Source organism: Crotalus tigris, unplaced genomic scaffold (assembly GCF_016545835.1).
Source record: "Crotalus tigris isolate CLP2741 ecotype Arizona unplaced genomic scaffold, ASM1654583v1 scf7180000017701.1507938, whole genome shotgun sequence".
Lineage (NCBI taxonomy): Eukaryota > Metazoa > Chordata > Lepidosauria > Squamata > Viperidae > Crotalus > Crotalus tigris.
This window is the reverse complement of record NW_024096577.1, coordinates 1,333,620-1,355,890: the sequence shown is the minus strand read 5'-3', so window position 1 is coordinate 1,355,890 and position 22,271 is coordinate 1,333,620. Positions and strand designations below refer to the sequence as shown.

Below are 22,271 nucleotides of genomic sequence, written 5' to 3'. Positions count from 1 at the left end.
TTTTTTTTTTAATTCTACCTTCTGCAGCACTGCTTGTCAGCAAAACAATAAGGACATAAGCTTGTTCCCCATATTTGAACTCTCAACACAATCGTGGGATGAACTTACTCTGAAGCTTGTTTGTTACTTTTTAGATATATTCATTAAATTTATAGACTTATAGTCCAAATCCATTCCCTCTCACAGCATGTTCTGTAAAGGATGCTCTAGATCAGTGTTTCTCAACCTTGACAATTTTAAGGCATGTGGACTTCAACTCCCAGAATTCCACAGCCAGCATTGCTGGCTGTGGAATTCTGGGAGTTGAAGTCCACATGCCTTAAAATTGTCAAGGTTGAGAAACACTGATTTACAGGTACCAAGATGAATTTCCCTTTTCCCCCTATTTTTACTTCTCCCTTTCTTAGCTTGTCCGACTCTCCGGTTATCTAAATAGTTATTATTTTCAAAACAGATGCATTCATACTCCAAAGAATGAACTGTGTTGCTAATTCAAACCATCCAAAGTCAATCAACAGTTCTCAAATATGGCCACACCTCTATGGCAGCGTTTCTCAACCATGGCAACTTGAAGATGGGTGGACTTCAGCTCCCAGAATTCCCCAGCCAGCCATGGAATACACCTTCCCTGGAAATACACTCGATGTCTTCCTTTTTGGCTTTTAGGAAGTTCTGGAAAGCTTTCCTTATTCCTTTCAGGCTTAGTGGAGAAGAAGGAGATGGCCATATTTTCTTTGTCCATAATTATTTTTGTTGACACACAACTGATTTTAAGATCATTGTTGAGATTCTTGCACACTCTCCCAAAATCATGAGATTGAGGCGATACAAAATTAATAAATAAATAAGGAAAATGTATACTTTGGTATTTTTAAAGGGATAGCACTTCCACTAGATGCTGGTTGCTGCTTCAACGTACACCAGCCTATCGGAGGAAAAGTGCTCTGAGCTTTCAGTCTTGTTCTTTTTACAGAGTTTTTGGCAAGGAAAATCAGAACTGCTTGCAGAAAACAGAATCATTCAGGTACTATTTTCTACATAGAAGAATGTAGTGGTTTTTTTTTTTTCAAAACAAGATGCCGGATTGCTTCATGTTTTAAAAGAGTAGTTTGGTTATTCACACTTTTCATCCAGTAGTTTGGATCTCAGAAGCGCAAGGTTTAGAGTCTTCATCCTGGCTGAGCGTTGGCTTTTTATTCTAAACAGAACAAAAAAAAAAGTGAGCATACATTTAGCTTTATAAGCTTGAAGTTTTTGATTTCTGAAATTCAATCTATGAATAAGTCTTTTACAGAAAACTACTGAATAGTGCAGGAATCCTTACCAGGGAACAAGTTCACACCAGCCACTTAGTTAAATCTTACTTTGTTGAATAAATAATTACTGGTTAAAAATAATATCCCCATGTTCACCTGATCAAAATTTGGGCAGATGGCAAATGCTCTTCCCAGCTGGTTTCCAACAAGCAAACTCAACGGGGGGGGGGGGGAACCAAATTCTCTTAACAACCTCATCATTTTACTTAACAACTGCAGTGATTTGCTTAACAACCATGGCAAAAATGGGCGTGACTCACTGAACAACTGCCTTATTTAGCAATGGAAATTCTGGTCCCAATTGTGGTAAGCCAAAGGACTATCTGTATTTGTGCTTACACAACATTCTAAGCGAAACAAAACATGCCACTAAAATGGGGATAGAGATGCTGAGGAACATGTTATGTTTTCAGAGGTTGTCAGAGGAAGACCAATTGTGCCCAGTTAACAGGTCACCCCAACATAACCAGTGATACCTATTCCTTTTGAGGATGTCGCTTAATAGTAGAACAGAGGAATTGAACACAGAGAGGCTCAGATTCACTTGTTAGCAGCCATGGTTAAAAAAGGCTAGGAAAAAGGGCTTACTCAACACAACTTTACTTTCCAGAATTACAGGTAATCCTTATGGCCACAACTAAGCCCAAAATTTCTGTTGCTAAGTGAGACATTTGTTAAGTAAATGTTGCCCCATTTTACAACCTTTCTTGCCTCAGTTGTTAAGTGAATCATTGCAGTTGTTAAGTTAGTAACATGGTGGTTAACTGAATCTGGATTCTCCCATTGACTTTGCTTGTCACAAGGTCACAAAATGATCCCATGAGCCCAGGATAGTGCAACCGTCATAAATATGAATCAGTTACTATGTGTCTGAATTTTGATCACATGACCATGGGGATGCTGCAACGGTCATAAGTCACTCTTTTTCAGTGCCATTGTAACTTTGAATCGTCACTAAACAAATTGTTGTAAGTTGAGGATGCCAATTATTTTAGTGAGCCCTACTTACACGAAATTTAAGGTATGACAGGTAAGTGTCCCATCCTAGAGTGATGACATTCATGTAAATCACTCGATATTTGGGTGGCAGGAACAGAAAATTGATCAGCTGTGTTGGTGGCCACACACACCAGTCCATCTGCAAATGAAAAAAACTAAGTTAGTTACTCCATCCACAAACTCTGGGTCAGAAAGTAGGGAACAAAAACTAAGTTTACCTTGTAGAATTCCCAAAAGTTCTCCTCCAGGTCATGCCAGCTTTGCTCCAGAGTCTGTCCTTCCAAAGATCCAATCCCTGCAGATAATAACAAGGCAGATGGAAATATGAGGGATGTTCTTTGGCAACGGGGAACTAAAGGAACTGTATGTTATTCAGAGGAAGCCAAGCACAGAAGGGACAACAGAAATGCCACACCCTCTACTTCTGCTACCCCCACACAAGATCTGTAGCAAAAGCCCATATAGTTTCCCATCTACGATCCATTCATTTTTGCCCTCCATAGAATAGAAACTGTCCCACAGCTTTATGAATTTAGTCTTACCTATGAAATACCAAACTCCAAAGACTGGAGAGGCAACGATCTGATCAATGAGAACTTTTTTCAGGACGGTCCTGATGCCACTGAAGCCAGCAGCAGGGAAGGTCCTGTCTAGCCACAGGTACCAGTAGTGCAACATTGGGCCCATAGTGCAGCCGATGGCGAACATTCGTGCTGAAGGAGAAAATTTGCTCCATTAGCAAAACACAAAGGAACCATCATCAAATAACCAAGTAACAAAAACCCATGATGCATAAATAAGAGAAAATACAAAAAAAAAAAAAAAATCTACTACAAAATATAGGTAATCCTTGACTTATAATCATTCATTTAGTGATCATTCAGAGTTATAACAGCACTGAAAAAAGTGACTTATACTGGTTTTCACACTTATCACCATTGCAGTATCCTCATGGTCAAGATCAAAATTTGGGCGCTTGGAACTAATATATATTTATGACATTTGCACTGTCCCAGGGTTACGTGACCACCATTTATGACCTTCTCAGCCATTTCTGACAAGCAAACACATTGTGGAAAGCCAGCTTTGCTTAATGACCACACGATTCACTTAACAACTGCTATGATTCTCTTCACAATGATAGCAAAAAAGGTTGTAAAATGGGATGCGACTTACTTAACAACGGTCTTGCTTAGCAATGGAAATGTTGGACTTAATTGTGGTCATAAGCTGAGGACTACCATGAGAACACAAATTTACAAATTTACCATATATCTAACATATTGCGATGTTATAGTCTATAGCGATTTACTATAAAACCTTTACAGCTATTTACTATAAAACTATATAAATTTTAAACCATCTAAATTTGAATTATGAATCCTGCCTCTGATGTTTAATTATTTTAACTCTGCATTTCCCCCCCCCATGTAGCTAACTGAAGAGGCCTTATTAATCCACAACTCATTTATTATGTTATCTATTGGGCGATTATAATTTTAGCAGCTAAAATTAAGTAAATAATAAGTTCCTTACAGGACTGCTTGAGATTCAGACCTGTAAATAAACAAAAACAGCCTAATTTGAAAAGCATTAAATTCTTTATTTAGTAATGGTACTTAAATTTTACACCAAAAGAATATAGCTTTATCTCATGTCCATCCCAAATGGAAGATCAGCCAATTACAGTTTCAACAATAAAACATCCACAGTACAAATAACTTTACATCACAGTAATTGCTGTATGGATAAAATAATAAAACAACCAATCAAAAAGTGATAAAAACAGAAGACTGCATCTAAAAGGCCATCTTAAACAAATTCTCCCCACTTGCATCTGCCCATCCCATCTGATTCAGCAGAAGAGATATATTATAGGTCCTATATATTAAGGAATGTCATTTGGTGGGACCCAGGAGGAGAGCCATTTCTGCCATGGCACCCAGCCTTTGGAGCATCATCCCCACCACCCCTATGGAGGCTAGACTGGCTCCAATCCTACTTGTCTTTTGAAGGACTCTGAAGACATGGTTTTGTGCTTGGGGAGCCAATTGTGGTATAAAGCCTGCTAGATGGTTGCTTTGACTGACAATTGACTAGTACTTTCCCACTATTTACGGTTTTTTTAATTCTTTTTTTAAATTTGTTCTCATTTGTATTCTTTTTGTTTGCGGGGGCTGCTTTTAATTATGTGAGCCACCCAGACTCATAAATGTAAGACAAGTGGCAACACAAATGGAATAAAAACTCCCTTTTTACAACCCTGTAATCCCTTAATTGAATGAATAAATAAAAATGTCCCAAGACTCAGCAAGGTAGACATTCAGCAGAATTCAGGGGGCAGGAAGTTTCATATCAGTCCTGCTCCTACAGAAAAACATTTGAGGCCTTCAGCCTCCTAATTTCCTGGAAATGGGGACTAGTAATAGATTTTTCTGGAGAGCTCTTCATTCAAGCAGATTGAGTGGAGATGTCCTAGAGATATCTCAAGGTCAAGCCATGAAACATTTTAAAGGTTAAAGCCAGCAGTTAACATGACATAAACTGACCTGTCCGTGCACGATCCCATTTTTGTTTAGAGTCCTTCTTTATCTCCCAGGACTGGCGAAATGCATCTCCTGTTGCTAGAAGCCCTCCACAACTGACTGTATTGGTTACCAGCAGGAGGCGGCCTCTGAAGAGAGGCTTCCAGTAGACAGAAAGTCCAGAGAAAATTTGTCTGCCAAGACCAAGCATGGCTGCTCTCCAAGAATGAGGTGAAAGGGAGCTGTAGAAGGAAAACAAAAGGAAAAGCATGCTTCTGAGGGCCAAGCACATTTGTGTCTGTTACCCATTCACTCCACACTTTAAGTAATTCTATGCATTTTCCCTGAATTAAATCCCCCATAGGATTTGTTTTGAATAAAAGGATTAAGAGTAGGGCTCCCTGAAGACTGATTTCTTTCTAAGTGCCAAAGGCACTAAGTAGTCCTCATTGAGCGACTGTTCACAGTTACAGAAGTGAAGAAAAAGTAACTTGGTGACCAGTCTTGGTGACATTTACAAACGACCCTGAAAGGTTGTAAAGCAAAGGAACATTTAAGTAAGATCATATGCACAGTTGTGATTTGACTCGGCGCTTGAGTTGTCAGTTCCAATTGTGGTTGCTAAACAAGGACTACCTGTATGCTGTTGACACCTGTAGACAATTTAGGTAAAACCAATACATAGAGTTTTCCCTTTGGGGAGTGCTAGGAGGAGCAACATCTCCCGAACCCCCACTTGCTGTATACCAAAGAAAGGATTCATCCCATGCTTTCCAATCTCCAATCATACTTTTCAAATTTAGCTATGCTGTTGCAATTTAATCTTGTTATAATGTATAGACCTTCCTGGACACTGTTTCAGATTTTGGAGCACTTGTTACATCATTACAGGAGATTATAAATTCCAATAGACCAAAATTTCTTAAGGTGTAGACCTAGGACCCCCGAGGATCCCCAAGGTCCTCTCAGGGTCCTTAAAATCAAAATTATTTGCCAACTATGTTGAAAAATCACATTATTAAAATCCCATCAAAGAATAGAGAAGCAGTCAGGACAGCCAATGTATCAATTTAAAATTTTAGTATATTTTATTATTTGTTTGCTGCCCATCTCTCCCCGATATGGCAAATATCAATAAATAGAAACAAAAGCTCTTTTGGGATCCTCTGTAATTTTTAAAAGAGGAAAGGGAGAAATAAGTTTAAAAAACACTGCAGTAGACAATAACGGGGAAGGTATCCCGGTTTTGTGAATAAGACCCTCACTGCATATTTTGGGACACAAGCATCCGGGTGCACTCTGCTCGTGCTCAAAGCGACAACTTTTTCCACTGAGCGAGAGGAAACATGCACCTATGAAGAAGAACCTGCCCGTGGCCAGCCACAACCCCTCTCCACCTTTCTGGAACTAATTTGGACTTTGCCCAAACGTCCCGAGACTGAGCCCGGGCACCAGGGGGCTCCTCACCAAAGGGAGAGAAGAGTAAGGAGATCTTGATTCATCTCTTGTCCCAATAGGTTAGGCTTTGTCGGGGCTGCTCACCAATCTCAGTCAAGGGTTGCGCTTTTTTGCAACGGCGGAAGGGCCAAGAGCGCAGGAAAGCGGAGGACGAAACCGGCCGGCATGAAGCAACAGCGAGTCACATGTACGAGCTTACCAGTCTATTACAGCTACTAGACCGGAAGTAGGTTCGATCCCCACTGGTGGGGGCTACAGGGACTCACAGAATGGGTTTAATAATTAAAACGGCTAAGCCAGTCCCGCTACTTGCCTTGGAAAATAAATGGAAAACTTAATAAAAACAGAGCAGCGCTCTGCGCATGCGCCAAGTCTGGCCGCCGACCGAAAACCTGAGTGAGCCGGAAGTGAGAATTTTCCGCTACGAAATGAAGTGACAAGAGAAATGAGTGAACCGAGATGTTCCCTGAAAGTGGGACGCTCTAGTTTCCGTGCTTCCGCCTTTCGGGTGGCTCAGGCGGTCCCTTCCCACTGGGCTCCAGAACGCATGCGCTGAGACTTATTTGTTTGATGGGTGGGAAAGTCGTGAGTTTGTTCGACGGACATGGCGGGAAAGGCGCCGCTTGGCGGGTAAGAGGGTGGAGAGAAGGATGGATAGTTTGGGGTTTGATTTTCCTTTCACCCAAGTTAATTTATCTTTCTAGGCAGCCTGGAACGACTGAGATGGAAACGGGTGCCCGACCGAAACAGAGAGGTGAGTAATGGCGTTGGAGAGTAGATTTCATGGTCCAAAACCAGCAGCCGATCCACTGCACAAGCTGTCGGAGCTTAATATCAGAGCTTTGCACAGGGGTCTTTCTGTGGAGTCGAGTGCTTGGTCTCAGCATTGTTCCATAAAGAGTCCGGGAGTCTCTGGGAAAGCTGCTTGTCTCGTGGTTAATAATGGTACGAATGTAAATTTGCTCTCATTGGTTCTCTTTCCATTTTTCCTCTGTCAGGGGGAAGAATTGTGCCATCTCGTTACCTGCAGTATGATAAAAAAGCAAGTGGAAAGGTGAGTCTAAATTTAGAAACATTGCTCCATAGCAGTGATTTTTTTAAACTTGGCAATTTGAGATGTGTGGATTTCAACATCCAAATTCTCCAGCCTGTATGAAAAACACTGTTCTATGGCTTTATGGAGAGTTACTTTGGTTTCTGGCCTGTCTGCTAATTTTTTTAAAATGAAAATTTCAAATTACTGCTTTCTTTGTGTTAAGGGAGCTTTTTTATCTGATTAAAGCTCTGTAGGTTTCAAGGGCTCTTTTAAATTTTAGATTTGTTTATAATTGTTATCTGAGCGAATGCAAAACCTTTATTGTCATGTCTATTAGAGTGTGAGCCTGCAGGAACAAGTTTCATGTTTTAATTAGTATACAACAGAAAACATCAGAGAATTCATAAATAATACTGACAGAAAATAAATTGCTATTTCCAAGAGGCAACATTTAGGAAAAACTTTCAGGAATGCAAAAAAAATTATGAGGGACCTATTTTGTTTTATATATACAAAGAAATAATGTAGCTATATTACATGCTACATTTCTTATAACAAAAAAAAAAATAAGGAAAGTTAAGTTCATGAAACTGAAAACTATCTCAGAAAAGGACCCTCTATATCAGTGGTTCTCAACCTTTCTAATGCCGCGACCCCATGATACAGTTCCCCATGTTGTGGTGACCCCCAACCACTTATATATCACTGGGTGCCAGGGGCGTGGCCAAAGAAAAGGGGAAAAAATGGCGGACAGCCTTGTTTGGCAAACCCTGTGAAATGGTCATTCGACCCCAAATGGGGTCCCGACCCACAGGTTGAGAACCACTGCTCTATATCAATATATTTTACTGTTTCCTATTATTGATAACTACCTATTGTTTTGATAACTACCTAAAATGTAAAAACAATTTTATTCCCAAACAGTAGCAATCAAATAAGACTGAATTGTTTAGTTTCAACATGAATATATTTAACTGGCAGGGCACCTCAAACACCAGCTTGTTCCTTGCAAAAGATCTAGGAAATGTTGGATCTCCAAAGAGACCTGTTCAGCTTCAGAAATTCAAGACTTCAGTAGGTAAATTTCACTTTACACAATCCAGAAGTGTTCCCTGCATTTTTTTACCAAATGTCTACAGTTTGCACTTTCTAGAATCCAGGCAGCTGTGGAATATTCAGAGAAACAATATGAAGAACATTTAGGTACCCTGTGGTCCTCCGGCCATGGATATAGGTTCAGAATTCTATTGCAGAGTTGGCTATATAGGAAAGCTTGTCTGCCGTTATTACTATTGTAACTGAAGAAGTATGGGGAAAACTCCTGATGGCAACGTTTTGGCAACAGTACAAGATGAACATAATATTCCACCTGGTAAGGGTTTATATAAAATCCCAAAATTCATTTTTGAACATACTTGAAAAGTGTTCATTTGGACATTGGATTCTCTTTCTTTAGGCTTCTAGCCTGCAGGGATTCTCTTTTTGTCCTGAATGCATTTAGTAAGGGCCTGTTCAACTTATGAATTGCTCTACACCTTTCCTTGGCCTCCTGGTTGTCTCATCTCTGAGGAAGTACTCACCTTCTAGGATTTAGATCAGTTTTGATTGTGGGCAGTAGGAGCTAATGTAAAACTTCATTGCAACATATGGTAGCTTTTAGAGAGGAACATTGTGGGGACTGTATTTAATTCTGCAATCCTTACTTGAAACATCACCCTTTCTATGTCGTCATTTCAGTGGAACTTCTTTTAAAGCTTAATTCCAGGATTTTTTTAATGAAAGGTACCAATAACATATATAATTGCTTCTCATTTAAAAAAATCCTAATGGATATACAGTATGTGCCTGAAAGAGAAAGACAGAATATGGGGGTATGTGTGAAAAAGTATTAAAAGTCATCTGGTGTACAGGGTGTCAATGTCCACTTGAATCAATAGTCAGGATAGTAGGATACTGCTAGGATACAACTTTCTTTGAGTGAGTTCAACTCTTTGGTCAAAAATAGGCTCCTTACCTCGAGCAGAAGCAACGAGTGGAAACTAACCAAAGAGAGAAGCAACCTAGAACTAAGGAGAAACTTCCTGACAGTTAGAACAATTAACCAGTGGAACAACCTGCCTCCAGAAGCGATGAATGCTCCAACACTGGAAGTTTTTAAGAAGAAACTGGACAGCCATTTGTCCGAAATGGTATAGGGTTTTCTGCCTGAGCAGGGGGTTGGACTAGATGACCTGCAAGGTCCCTTCCAACTTTATCATTATTATTATTATTAATTAATCAAAATAATCGGAATCCCAAAAGAAAAACCTCTTCACTCTTTTTTCTGCAGATTCTACACCTAGTATATTACACTCAACCTTTCTGGATAGCCATGAGAGTACTCGACCTGAATTGGAGGTTTCAGCTATTAATGGTATGTGCGCTACTTGAATGTAAGTTTAGTAGCAATAAAATAGGCTTATGATTTTATTCCAAAAATTATACAAAAATCTATTTTTAAATTGAATTACAAGCACTCAAGATTACATATTTTAATGTCACACCAAGTTTTTTTTAAACAGAATGAGTCGATCAAATCCAAATGAGCTGTTTGGATCGATTAATATTTGCTTTTGTTACTTAGACACCCCTGTCTAACATGACTTTGCATCCCTGAGTTTTGCCTTTAATTACCACTGGCAATATGGAATCCAGTTCATATCCTTTATTTGCATCTCCATCTTCGTGCTTTCAGAGAAAAGATTTGATGGTTCCTATTTGATGGTTAGGAGAAAGTATTTCTGTAAACAGAGCTTACTGTACAGAATGGAATATCAGTGTTTGTTGGCATTCCTTCTATGTTGTTAAAATGCCAAAGAAGCAGTTTACTATATGTCATTCTTGTTTTCAACATTCAAATTTTCTACCCATAGATTCTAAGTAGATACCTGAAAAATATTAGGACAAAGTAACTGATCTCTTTCCTTTACCCAACTGTCTTTGATTGCCTTTTTACTTTCAGAAAAAAGCCGCTATAAGACACCAGTTTCAAAGCTCCATATAAAAGGCACTTCCAAAAAAAAGCAGGTTTTGGTAAGTAAAGCAACTTAATTGTTGGCTATAAAGTGAACTTTGAATAAGTAATACTGAGCAATAGGGACCGTGTTCTGAGACCTCCTGTGGCATCTTTTGATACTGGAATAAGATGAATTATTTCCTGGGCCTGAGCTCTCATATACCAATTTCCACTGTGTTTGTGATAATTATCTCCTTTAACATCCTTTCTAGAGATGCCTTCAATTACTTGATGCTATGTGAGGAATTTATTCAGCATAATTCATGAGGAGAAATATGGATGTAGTAAGTTATATTGGCCACTAATCTAGATGCTTAACTGGATTTGGACTATTGTAGTGCACTCTGTATGGGAGCTGCCTTGAAGACCGTTTGGAAGACTCTGTTTTGTTAGTCAGACTAGTTACTAGTCCATGCAAGTCAAGGTGCTGGTTGTCACCTATAACATGGCATAGCATGTTACGTGAAAGAGACTATTGATTTTCCATAATTTCTGCATGCTCTGGGTTCTACTGGTGAAATGGTGATATCTAATAGGATCCAGGAAGCAGGCCTTCTCTATCATGGCATCTGCCCTCTGGACTGACATTTCTCCAAAGATCTGCTTGGTCTCCATGCTGACCTTATATAAATGAGCTCTTCAACTTGGCTTTTCTCCAGGCCTTGGGCTAGAGTAGGTGGCAGACTTGTTATGGGATGATTGGTTTCTTAGATTCTGTTGGTGGTGGAGGTTTTTATTTTTGGTCTTTCCTTTCTGAGTTTTCTATGTCACCAATTTACATTGTTTTGAATTGTATACTGCCCAAAATCATGAGGGAGCAACCAAGGAATCAAATAATTAAAAGAGGAAATATGAAATTAATAGAAGCTACCAGTGGCTACTTCTTAAAGGTAGTCTTCCCAGAACTAGCCGCTGTGGGATATTTATTTAAAAGGCAGAATAGGCTTTTGGTGTGCCTCAGCTGGACCATCTTAATGGTGATCAAGTATTTAAACTTCTAGTGCATATTGAAAAAGGAGGACTGTATTCAACTTTTCAAAATAGTCTGATTACTGCAATATCCATATTGCAATATGACAATATTACAATAAAAGATCTGTAAGCCACATTCACTGTGCTATGTGAATTTTATATCTCTCTAAATATTTTTTTAGTATCGTTGCTTTGACTGCAGAAAAAAAAATCTAACTTTTAATAAAATTGATGCCATAGTTCAGGTTATATGCTGTACAGATTTTCTATGACAAATGAAATATACATATTTGTAGGACAATCTAAGGAGAGGTATTTTGTAAGAGTTATTTATAAAAATAATAAAGATGTGATATAAATATAATAAAACACATCAGTATTGTCTGTAACCAAGAATTGGTCAGCATGCCTGCAAGAAGTAATAGAAGGAGGGAGATCCAGCTATGAAGTGAAAGTTGAGCCAAACAAAGTAGGAGCATAAAAGGCTTTTTTCCCCTTGCAAAATAAAATAAGTACTTAATTATTATCCAGCACAGTATCATGCACCGGACTGGCAGAAGCTCTTCAGATTTCAGAGAAATTTTTTCAACCCCATCTAAAGATGCAATAAAGGCTGCTTTGCATACAAGGCATGTACTGTGCCATTAAATCATGATGTTATTTTCATGATCACATTAACCGCAAGGATGATTATTCAGTATCTTTAATAAGAAAGTTTGAGGGAGGGATATTTGAACCCAGAATGGGCAATTATATACTACATTAGGTGACCCAACAGATAAGAGAAACAGCAACTTCATTTGCTAATCTTTCTAATCCTGAAAAATCAGTAATGACATATCTACCATGGGTTGACCTGAGTTTCCTTCTCTGGAGCCATTGGAAACTAATTGTGTGACCATTTTTTGGTTTATCCACTTCAAACAATATCTCTGTTTCTTTATTAGACATCCTCTGATTCAGATGATCTGATTGGGATGCTGGACTCTCAGATGCTGCTGTTAACTTATGCCTCCATAAAGGTAATAACTCAACTGCCCAAACACAAGATGTCCTTAAAGAAAAATTAAACACATGTTTTGGAAACAGTCTGAAATAGTTTTGAATCTAGAGACGCTCTATTGTAACAGATGGAGAAAAACCTTGTCCTTCTGGAGGGGAAAGCTGAAAGAAACTTGTTAATGCTCTGTGAGGAAGCGGGGAAACTACAGAAGAACGTACATGAAAAGAAGCTTAAACTGCAGCATCTGAAGAAAGAGACTGAACTCTTTGAAGCATTAGAAAGACAGGTTTGCTTAGTTTTATATAATATATGTTGAATAGATTGAAAACACCAAAATTAATGTAAAATGCCTACCAAATATCTACCGATAGCTTCCTAAGCAAAGCTTGGATTTGGAAAGTATATAACGCGTTCCTAATTAAATGACTTTTCTATAAATGGATAGATAATACATTGTTATTACATTGTATTTCGGGCATAATGAATACAGGTATCTCCCCTTTTTTCTATTCTGGACTTCTGTCAATTCTTATTATTTAGGTTTCTTTCATTATTTTTGAGGGCTTTTACTAACTTGGTAATAGCTAAATTGCTTTATCCACATTAAAATTAATATAGGGGGTAACCTTGCTTACCAAATCTAACAGGTACCAGAAACTCTGTCATTAAGTGACATGTCATAAATTGGAAAATAGGTTGATTGCACTGCTTAGTGTTAACAGTTCTGTTTGCTGTCGTTAAGCAAGGGCCTCACCTGACTGAGTTGTGACTTCCTGCTGGCTTCCCCATTGACTTTGCTTGTCAGAAGTAAGTGGGGAAAGTTGCAAATCAAAATCATGTGACCATGGAATGCTGCAACTGCCATAACTACAAGGACTGGTTATAATCACCATCGTTCAATACTGTTGTAAGTTCAGTTGCTGAACAACGGTGCTTTAAATGAAGACCATCTGTAAGAGATTAAATCTAGAACAAAACTAAGAAACGGCCTTGTAAGAAAATAGAGCAGAACTAAAAAAAAAATGACTAAGAATAGTTGAAGAATAGGATTGATTTTTAATAACTGGAGGCTGTGCTGATGTGGAGAGAAAATGTGAGGAGAGAAAAAGTGATATTGCTTCAAAACTCTGGTCTAATACTCCATGGCAAGTCTGTAAGTAAGCTGAGTTGTGGTATGGGCCCAAGGAGATGCAGCCAGTTATTGTGTTTATAAACCATCTTTGCACAAAAGATGAAAATTGTTTGTTTGCAGAAGAGATGGAAATCCACATACCTTCCCACAGAAACTAACAGTAATAAAATACATTGTAAAATGTATCAATAGGGAACCCAGTTTTACAAATAACAATTGAAAGAAATGAAAAAGAAATGTTTTGCCTAAGAAAAAATGTTACTTCAAACATTTTGCCCAGATTTGAAATAAGTGCAGGGTACCATGCAAAGGTTGGGACAATCATGTTCTCCTTTGTTTCCGAAGGCTAAATGTGAACCTGTAGATGAAACCTAAATAAAACACATTTTTGGCAAAACACCGAATATAGTGCAATCTTTGGAGATTTCCATGTGCCAAATTTCAGTTCCCATCCTACTTTATCAATAGGGACAAGACCATGGCCCTAAACCAGGGGTAGGCAACCTTGGCTCTTTTATGACTCGTGGACTTCAACTCCCAGAATTCCTGAGCCAGCCATAAAAGAGCCAAGGTTGCCTACCCCTGCCCTAAGCCAATTTTATTAGTCTCTAGATCCTAATGTCCAGAATTTATGCATATCTCTGAATCAGTCTTCTTTTTTGGATGGTTTGGTCTTCCCTGTGTTCTTTCAGGCACTTCACATTAGCAAAAATACAGTACATTAGATGTATAATCCTGAATTTTGTCCCTAATTAGTTTTAAGAATAATTGAAAGAGCAGAGTGTATAGGAACATAGTCCAAAATGCAGGTATAAGAACAGTTGACCACTCATGCGTCTCACTTGTTGAGATTAAAAAAACTGATGTTAGGAATTTGTAAAAGAGAAAGTTGAAAGATGGCAGAAGAATGAAGAACAGAGCTGTGATTATAACTTTTTAGTATTATTTTAATTACTGCTATTTAACATTTGTACCCGGATGACAGTCTGCTTGTTAAAGCGATGAATTACTATTGGGGGTAACTCCACTATTGTATCTTTCCCTACCCTTATCCCAAAGCCCACTCCCTAACCCCATCCAATACCCTTACCGATCTTACCCCTTCCCCACCCTTATTAAATCTAATAAAATATTTTTTAAAAAAGAATGAAGAACAGAGCTGAAGAAGCTTCTTGGATGAGAAGCGAAACGTCTTCAAAGAGAAAAAAGAAAGTCCAGTTGCCTCCTGAAAAAGCATCTTTGGGACAACCTTGGTCTGGATGACTGAGAATCTCCATAAATGAAGAATTGGGTTATCCATTTTTGGCCCTTATACTTACTATTCAATGTGCTGATCTATGATCAGCAATTTTTAATACATTTTATCTAGATCAGAGGTGTCAAACTCACACTGTCACGTGACGTGTCGTGACTTTTTTTCCATTGCCAGCAATGGGGTGGGCGCAGTTTTGCTATGATGCATCCGGCCTACGGGCCGGCAGTTTGACACCCCTTATCTAGATATTGTTACCATTTTACTCCTTATTTAAATGGGAGACACTGGATCAACTTGTTTTCTTTTGATCTCTGGAATAATATCTTCAGATAACAATATTCCACAATATCTTCATCAGAATTAGTGTTTTTATCATTTTAATCTTTTAATCTTCTCTGTCATGCTACGGTCATCTGTGATCATCTGTTTTCCTGTTCAAGCGCAATCCTTTCATTAGTCATGTTGGTATATGAACAACCATTCTAGTATGATTTGTTTTCATTAAGCTGGCCCTTAGTCATGTAATAAATAAATACTTAAATGTTACTTTCTGTTCAAATATAGATACAATCGTCCCTTTGGTTTAATTAAGTTCCACTTTTTTGTCTTATAATAGATATATCTCAACTGAATTAGGAAGTTTGAAATTTAATATTTCTGGAGAAGGCATCAAACTGGGGAAAGCTGGCCTAGTGATAGGTGCTATTTAAAAATGGAACAACTATCTGGGAGATAGAATTCTTGTTTACCATACATATTCATTTAGAAACTTAATAGTCATCAAAGCTGTTGAGCCAGGATTGTTAAAGGAACATTTTACATTATCAGTGGTAGATTCAGCTAAATGACCTTAGTTCTACCTCTGGTTTTATGACTATTTCAAGCCAATGCAATGATTAAACAGGAAGTGTTTTCCTAGAAGAATTCAAAACACTACATATCATAGCTATTACGAAAACTAGTATCATTCACCCAGTTAGTAGGGAGATGTTCTTGCTGCTGAAGTAATAAGCAAGGTACCTTTTCCCTGCTATAGTCTTCAGCCAACAACAGCAATTGGACTGGAATTTCCATCACTAACATTTGCAGTTATAAAAGTGTGCTGCTATTGCTTAGCACGGCAACCCCTGCAGGGTTGGGTAGGGTATACAAGAGTGTGAGGTGTGTGAGAGATGTGTGTTAGGGAGGATGCACAAAGATGCAAAAGTATGTGGAAGAGGCCCTAGTCAAGAAGGGTGCATGAGGATGTGCACAATAGGTAGGGATTGGGGAGAATGTGCCAGGGTATGTGTGAGAGGATCAGGAAGTTGCAAGGGAAGCATGGTGAAGGTCAGGGAAAGTGTACAAGTGGCTGTCATGGCAGAAGCACAGAGGAACTAGAGCTTTGCTGGCTGAGGAATTCTGGGAGTTGAAGTCCACAAGTCTTAAAGTTGCCAAGGTTGAGAACCCCTGAACTAGAGGAAGGTGTTTGGGTGGGGAAAACTTAATCCAGTAATTTGCAACCTTCCCTGCTGGCTTCCCCAGAAAGTCTATAGGGAAGCCAGCAGGGAAGGTTGCAAAGGGTTATCACATTTCAGGACCCTGCAACTGGTTGTTAGGTGTGAAACAATTGCCAAATGCCTAAATTCCAATCACGGGGTGAGGCAGGGTAGTCAGAACTCTGAGGACGAGCATAACCACCATTCATTCAGCATCATCGTAACTTCAAATGGTCATAGGTCAAAGAATGACCTACACAGTTGCAGTGAAATTTGTTGTTAAAAAATATTGTGGGGAACCATGCGCAGTTCTCAGATCATTTGCCTCCGGTGACTAATCATAATCTCTCTTTTTTTCCCCTGCTCCACACACTTGGTTTCCAGCTTGAAATACTTGGACCTGTTTCTGAACAATGTCCACAGTTTAAGGAGGACTATAAGCACTTTGCTACTGCTCTGGACACAACTAGGCATGAACTGCCCATGAAGGACATCTACACAGAAGAAGACATGGGACAATATCTAGGTACAGAAATGTCATCATGATATTATCAATCAGATGGCCAATCTTTGGCTTATGAATTAGCCTTAACAGCTGACTATGGTCTGTTAGGAAATGTTTTTGTATTCAAGAATTTTTTGAATGGGTCCTGTATATATATGAATTCATGTGCATTTTGAATTCTATTACTGGTGACTTAGAATATTTTATTACTAAGATAGTAGTGAACCTCATGCTAACAGAAGTTTTGAGCCCGTTGACAATCCAATATTGCAAAAAAAGACATGAAACTTTGTAAAAGTTATACAACATTATACAGCCCATGAAAATCTTACTTATAAGATAAGATAACCTTTACTGTTATTTTTATACTGTGGGCTCAATAGCACACATCAAAAATAAAATTTAGTTGCCCGCTCTCAAAGTGAAACATACATGACACACACCTAAACATACTATGAACATATGTATAGACCCACATCCCTACATATACGTAGCAAATAAATATTAAATATTGTCCATCTTGAATTTATAATGGAAGGAGGAAGCTTGAGAGTTCGCAAGGTTAATGCTGTATGGAATGAAACTGGATGTTCTGCTTCGGATACCACGAAGCCTTCTCCCAGAAAGTAACAAGGAAAACAGGTTGTGAAGAGGATGTGTAGTGTCCCAGATAATCTTACGGACTCTGCTCAAGCAGCGCTTCTGTGCTATGTCCTGGATGGAGGGAGGGAACTGCCAATGATCTTTTTGGCCATTCTCACCACTCTGCACCGCCTTCCTGTCTGAAGCAGTGGTGCATACGTCATTCTGTTTCCACTAGTCAATACAGAGAGCTTTTTGTGGTGGTAAGCCCACCTTGAAAATTCCCTGTCTTTTGACATCTCAGTAGATATTGCTTATGAATTTTCAAATAACTGAAATCGCACCTTTCAAAGTAGCTATATATAATTATATGCCCACTTATGAATGATACGAAACAACTTTATTCTGAATTAGGTTATTTTTATCTTGTTTGTAGATTTGGCAACATACAGGTAGTTTTTGACTTAATGACCACAATTGAGTCCAACATTTCTGTTGCTAGGTGAGACATTTGTTAAGTGAGTTTTGCCCCATTTTACAATCTTTTTTGCCACAGTTGTTAAACGAATCACTGCAGTTAAGTTAGTAACACTGCTGTGAATCTGGCTTCCCCACTGACTTTGTCAGTAGTTTGCAAAAGATGATGACATGGCCTCAGGATACTGCAGCCATCATAAATTTGAGTTAGTTGCTAAGTGTCTGAATTTTGGTAATGTGACCATGGGGATGCTGCAGTGGTCGGGTGAAAAATTGTTATAAGTCATTTCTTTCAGTGCTGTTGTAACTTCGAACAGTCACTAAATGAATTGTTGCAAGTTGAGTACTACCTGTATTGGGCTAAAACAGCTTGTAGCTTGTGGCTCAGTGTATTATGTGAAAGCCAGTATGGTTAGTTTATAATTTGGAATACTATGGTTTTAGCAATTAGATTAATTTAGATCAGTGGTTCTCAACCTGTGGGTCGGGACCCCATTTGGGGTCGAACGACCATTTCACGGGGGTCGCCAAACAACGCAGTCCGCCATTTCCCCCCCCCCTTTTTTTCTTAGCTGTGCTACTCCCTTTTATTCTATTGGCTTTTGAAAGCCAATAGAATAGATTCTCTTGAATAGAGTCTGATTCTATTGGCTTTCAAAAGCCAATAGGAATTGTCCAGGCTGTCTCTGCCCTGCTGAGCCACCAAAAGTCCCATTCTGCAAACGGTGCTGCACCAGTTGAGTAGTCCTCGACTTACGACCGGTTGAGTAGTCCTCGACTTATGACCGGTTGGGGGTCGCAGCATTAAAAAGGTTGAGAACCACTGATTTAGATAACTATGGTTAATTAATTCAATTGTTAATGTGAATATGAATATACAAAGTAGTTCTTAGTAATTTACATTCCATTCTTAACATGTATTTTTAACTGGTGCTGCCTCTTTAAAGACACTGTCTGGAGCCTTTTGCTTGCAAAAATGCTCAATAGCAAATGTGTTTGTGTTACAGAGCCTTTCCAGTGATAGTTCCTTTATAGTAATTTTTTTTTCACTTCAGGAGCCCCTGTTTGAATTTATTTTATTTGCTTCTTTTAGTCAGGAAATCAGTAATGCTACTTATTGAGTTGGAGTGCACTGTAGTGCAGCCTGGCAGGGGTGGGGTGGAAAACTGAGCAGTGTGCAGAGCCTCCAGGAGCTGCAGGGATCCACGCACGCTCTTTGCCGTCGTTCTCCTGCAACGCGCAGTCTCTCCCTGTAAGCAATCTGGCTCACCCAGGGTCAGCTGGCTGTCGCAGTAGGCTCATCCCGCATGTGTGGCGAAGCTGGAGGACGGGGACGGGCCACGCCTTCCGCGACGGTCAACCTGACCCCGGGCTGGATTGCTTCAGCTGCGAGGAGCCTGGCCTAAGGTTTCCATCGCCCAGGCTTCCTGAAACTGATGGGAACTGTGGCCTGCCACAGCTGAACAGTTTAGCCCAGGGGTAGGCAACCTTGACTCTTTTATGACTCATGGACTTCAACTCCCAGAATTCCTGAGCCAGCGTGGCTCAGCTTGGAAATCTCTCTCTTTCCCCTCAGCATGGCTGGCTCAGGAATTCTGGGAGTTGAAGTCCTCAAATCATAAAAGAGCCATGGTTGCCCACCCCTGGTTTAGCTGAGCCACAAAAGTGAACTCACAGTGGTGGCACCGGCAGCAGGTAAGGCGGGGGGAGGCACGTGATCCGGCCTGCCAAAAAGCTATGGTGGGACGGAGTGGGCAGGGTCATAAGTAGGGCTTACTTTTGGGGTAGGGCTTATATTAGCCCAACCTCCCAAAAATAAGCTAGCTCTTATTTTATGGCTAGGTCGTATTTTCGGGGAAACACGGTATTATAGGCAGTCCTTGACTTACAACTTTATAGCCAAAATGAATCCCCAAAAAAGGTACTTATGAACACGGATTGGAAGTTCTGACTACTAGGGTGGACCAGTTATGTGTTAATAATTTGACTGTTTGGCAACTGGCTTGCATTTACAGTCATTTGTCATGGCCCATGGTCATGTGACAGTGATTTATAATGTTTTTGTTGGAAACCAGTGTTTATTTCCCGTTTCCAGTAAAAAAAAAAAAAAAAAAGCCCACTGCACACAACTGTCAGAAATATGGTGTAAAATTGGTTGGTCATGTGATGACCTATTAACAACCAGCACAACTTACTCTAATTATAGACGTAAATCAAAGACTACCTTTACTACTTTTACTCCGATATATCTTCTACTATTAAAATAATGACAAGCAAAGACTGTAGTTTTGTTATAGGTAACAAAACTTTTATTTGACTTCTTTTGGCCCTCTGTCTGAAATATGGGATAAAAATGTAATAATTACTTTTTTTTCTCATTCTATTCTTACATATTCAGTAGTATAGATATTTTACAGAATTATTTTTAATGGCCTGAAAGAAAAAAATTACTTACTGGATTACATGGAGGCCAGTCTTATTGAGTCGGAAAGTCATCCTTCATAAGCTTGTTTAAACTAAGCATCCAGGTTTGTTTATCATCACTATATATTATATGAGCTAACAGCTGCATCTTTTGACTTTTACGAGACAGCTGAGTTGCAGAAAAGCTTGATTATGACTCAGAATGTTTTGAATGAAGCTCTGCTACAAAACTTTGAAGAAAATGCCAAAGCGCTGAATGTCATGAAGGAACTAGAGGAAGTATCTTTGAAGCTGGATGCAGAGCTGCCAAGGTACTTACAAGTACTTACTTTTCAATTGCGGAATATATCCATGCACTGATGATCACATGGTGCTAACATAGCTTGTTTCATAAGTCCCATCTTTTTTATTGAGAGTAGAAATGTCAAGATAGTACTGGTGGTCATTAGAAGACTGGCTAGTCAAACTCCTTCATTTGCTCTCCTTCCACTGGCCTCCTAAACCTCTACAACTTAGCCATGGCCTCCATCAGTGCACTTATCAGTTCATTGTCCTTATGAGATGCTTTCATAGGAGAATACATTTGAAATTCAGGCAGAAGATGATGTGCCAATTTGCCTATACATGACATGGTCGCAAGGGTGGGTATAGTAAGTAAGTTACAAAATGCCCACGTAGTGGAAAATAATCTATCTCCCCGTGATGCCTGTCCCTATCCTAAGAGGACTTTTGTGTATATTGTAGTCAGCACGAAACCAATACATTTAATATAATTCATGCTTTGTTTTGCATCAAGCCACATTCCTATTTAACTTGTAAATTAAACTTTATTTCTAAAAAGATGAGGCAAAGGAGCCTGAGGAGCCTAGCTGTAGTATCTAGGATTTAATGGTGCCCCTAGGCACTGTACTGCCTGAACCTGGACTAAATGAAATTTAAATCAGTTCAAGCAGCCGTGCTATTAAGGTTTTAATTACTTTCACAGGTTCTTTAGAAGTCTGTTCATATAATTGCTTCAACTAGTTTTTTTCCCCTTCCCCTCTTTTCCCCACAGGACTTTTGCACATATTGTGGATTTGTCTGCTGATGTGAGCAAGGAGGCCTCACTCCATTATCAGAAAATGTGTGAAGACAGCCTGGGTCTGGAGACCATGAAGCAATTGTACTTTAGTTAGATCCAATCTTTAGCTCTTGATGTCACTGAAACAGGAAGCTGGTCCTTCTGTTCTTTCATTGAAAGATTGAAATAGGCCACACCACTTGGAGTTAACATTTTCTACTCATTTGTTACAATTGCTTGAGAGAGGAGGATACTTTAAGGAAAACCCTAATTGTTTGACATGAACAATTGGAAAGGTGGACAGAAAAAAAGGAGGGACAAAATGTGCTTTCTTTCCCTCATCCTTCTTGGTGCCATTTGACCTAATGGAAACAAGGATGTATTTGCACTTTGAGATTTTCACTTTTGTATTAAAACAATTTTCTCACTGCAAATCTGGTTACAGTAGTCTTTATTGGAATAGGTTACTTCTTGCCCTGCCTGCAGGGATATTTTACAAATATGCAGGGATATTTTAGAAATGTTAGCTTTTGAAGGAATGTTTTTGAAAATAATTTGAAAAATGAACTACACCTTGCCTGTAGTAGAGTTTGCCACAGTCTTCAATATGAATAATCAAAACTCAAAAGATGATGATCATAGGCCAAGCATGAGTAATAGTCTGGGGTGTATTTCTTGAGTGATGATAGTTGTCCCTAAAAGGCAGTTCTTAAAAGGCAGAAACTATCCTTCACTTGAATATCTTATTTATCAATTCTGAGGGTAGTATATGTTATCATTTTTTTTGTCTTCTTTACGTTTATTCTTAGTTTTATTTATTCACTGTGCTTCTTGAATTTCACTCCTGGAACTTGCAGAACATTTGCATTTTTACTTACCATAGTTGTGTCATCAGAATAGCAGTTATTTTTGTTTAATTTTAAAAATACCATCCTACTTTTCTATTCCAGCTCCTTCAATATATATTCAGCATGTAGGTTGAATAAATGAGAGA

The 22,271-nt window shown here is 39.0% G+C and overlaps 2 protein-coding genes across 7 annotated transcripts; one reads left to right on the top strand and one right to left on the bottom strand.

The window, feature by feature from the left end:
- On the bottom strand, positions 1 to 6,727 carry LOC120306002 (mpv17-like protein 2). Of its 4 annotated transcripts, XM_039338536.1 has the most exons (7): positions 6,308 to 6,642; positions 4,865 to 5,082; positions 2,858 to 3,028; positions 2,534 to 2,610; positions 2,326 to 2,454; positions 360 to 1,198; positions 1 to 220 (listed from the first exon to the last, which is right to left on the bottom strand). In XM_039338536.1, the coding sequence occupies exons 1-6, from the start codon at positions 6,340 to 6,342 to the stop codon at positions 1,127 to 1,129; spliced, it is 702 nt and encodes a 233-aa protein (XP_039194470.1). In that variant the 5' UTR covers positions 6,343 to 6,642; the 3' UTR covers positions 1 to 220; positions 360 to 1,126. The 4 variants fall into 4 exon arrangements, with proteins under 4 accessions (XP_039194470.1, XP_039194473.1, XP_039194472.1 ...); XM_039338539.1 differs by lacking the exon at positions 1 to 220 and having other exon boundaries at positions 1,069 to 1,198; positions 6,612 to 6,727; XM_039338538.1 differs by lacking the exon at positions 1 to 220 and having other exon boundaries at positions 1,069 to 1,198; positions 6,498 to 6,641.
- Positions 6,719 to 21,711, top strand: HAUS8 (HAUS augmin like complex subunit 8). 3 transcript variants are annotated; one of them, XM_039338534.1, is made up of 11 exons: positions 6,719 to 6,928; positions 7,007 to 7,052; positions 7,297 to 7,352; positions 8,316 to 8,412; positions 9,664 to 9,747; positions 10,336 to 10,406; positions 12,309 to 12,383; positions 12,492 to 12,650; positions 16,614 to 16,755; positions 20,387 to 20,528; positions 21,272 to 21,711. In XM_039338534.1, the coding sequence occupies exons 1-11, from the start codon at positions 6,869 to 6,871 to the stop codon at positions 21,390 to 21,392; spliced, it is 1,053 nt and encodes a 350-aa protein (XP_039194468.1). In that variant the 5' UTR covers positions 6,719 to 6,868; the 3' UTR covers positions 21,393 to 21,711. The 3 variants fall into 3 exon arrangements, with proteins under 3 accessions (XP_039194468.1, XP_039194467.1, XP_039194469.1); XM_039338533.1 differs by having other exon boundaries at positions 6,986 to 7,052; XM_039338535.1 differs by having other exon boundaries at positions 6,768 to 6,928; positions 7,003 to 7,052.
- The last annotated feature ends 560 nt before the right edge of the window (positions 21,712 to 22,271 follow it).

What these genes read in the sequence shown, in the direction of transcription:
- LOC120306002 (XM_039338536.1), bottom strand. Translation starts at nt 6,342, where the DNA reads ATGAATCAAGATCTCCTTACTCTTCTCTCCCTTTG. An exon ending in ATGGGATCGTGCACGGACAG is followed by an intron (nt 3,029 to 4,864) that starts GTCAGTTTATGT and finishes TTTCTCCTTCAG; the next exon opens with CACGAATGTTCGCCATCGGC. An exon ending in TGTCATACCTTAAATTTCGT is followed by an intron (nt 1,199 to 2,325) that starts GTAAGTAGGGCT and finishes TGTTCTGTTTAG; the next exon opens with AATAAAAAGCCAACGCTCAG.
- HAUS8 (XM_039338533.1), top strand. Translation starts at nt 6,869, where the DNA reads ATGGGTGGGAAAGTCGTGAGTTTGTTCGACGGACATGGCGGGAAAGGC. An exon ending in GAAATTCAAGACTTCAGTAG is followed by an intron (nt 8,413 to 9,663) that starts GTAAATTTCACT and finishes TTTTTTCTGCAG; the next exon opens with ATTCTACACCTAGTATATTA. An exon ending in TTGAAGCATTAGAAAGACAG is followed by an intron (nt 12,651 to 16,613) that starts GTTTGCTTAGTT and finishes CTTGGTTTCCAG; the next exon opens with CTTGAAATACTTGGACCTGT.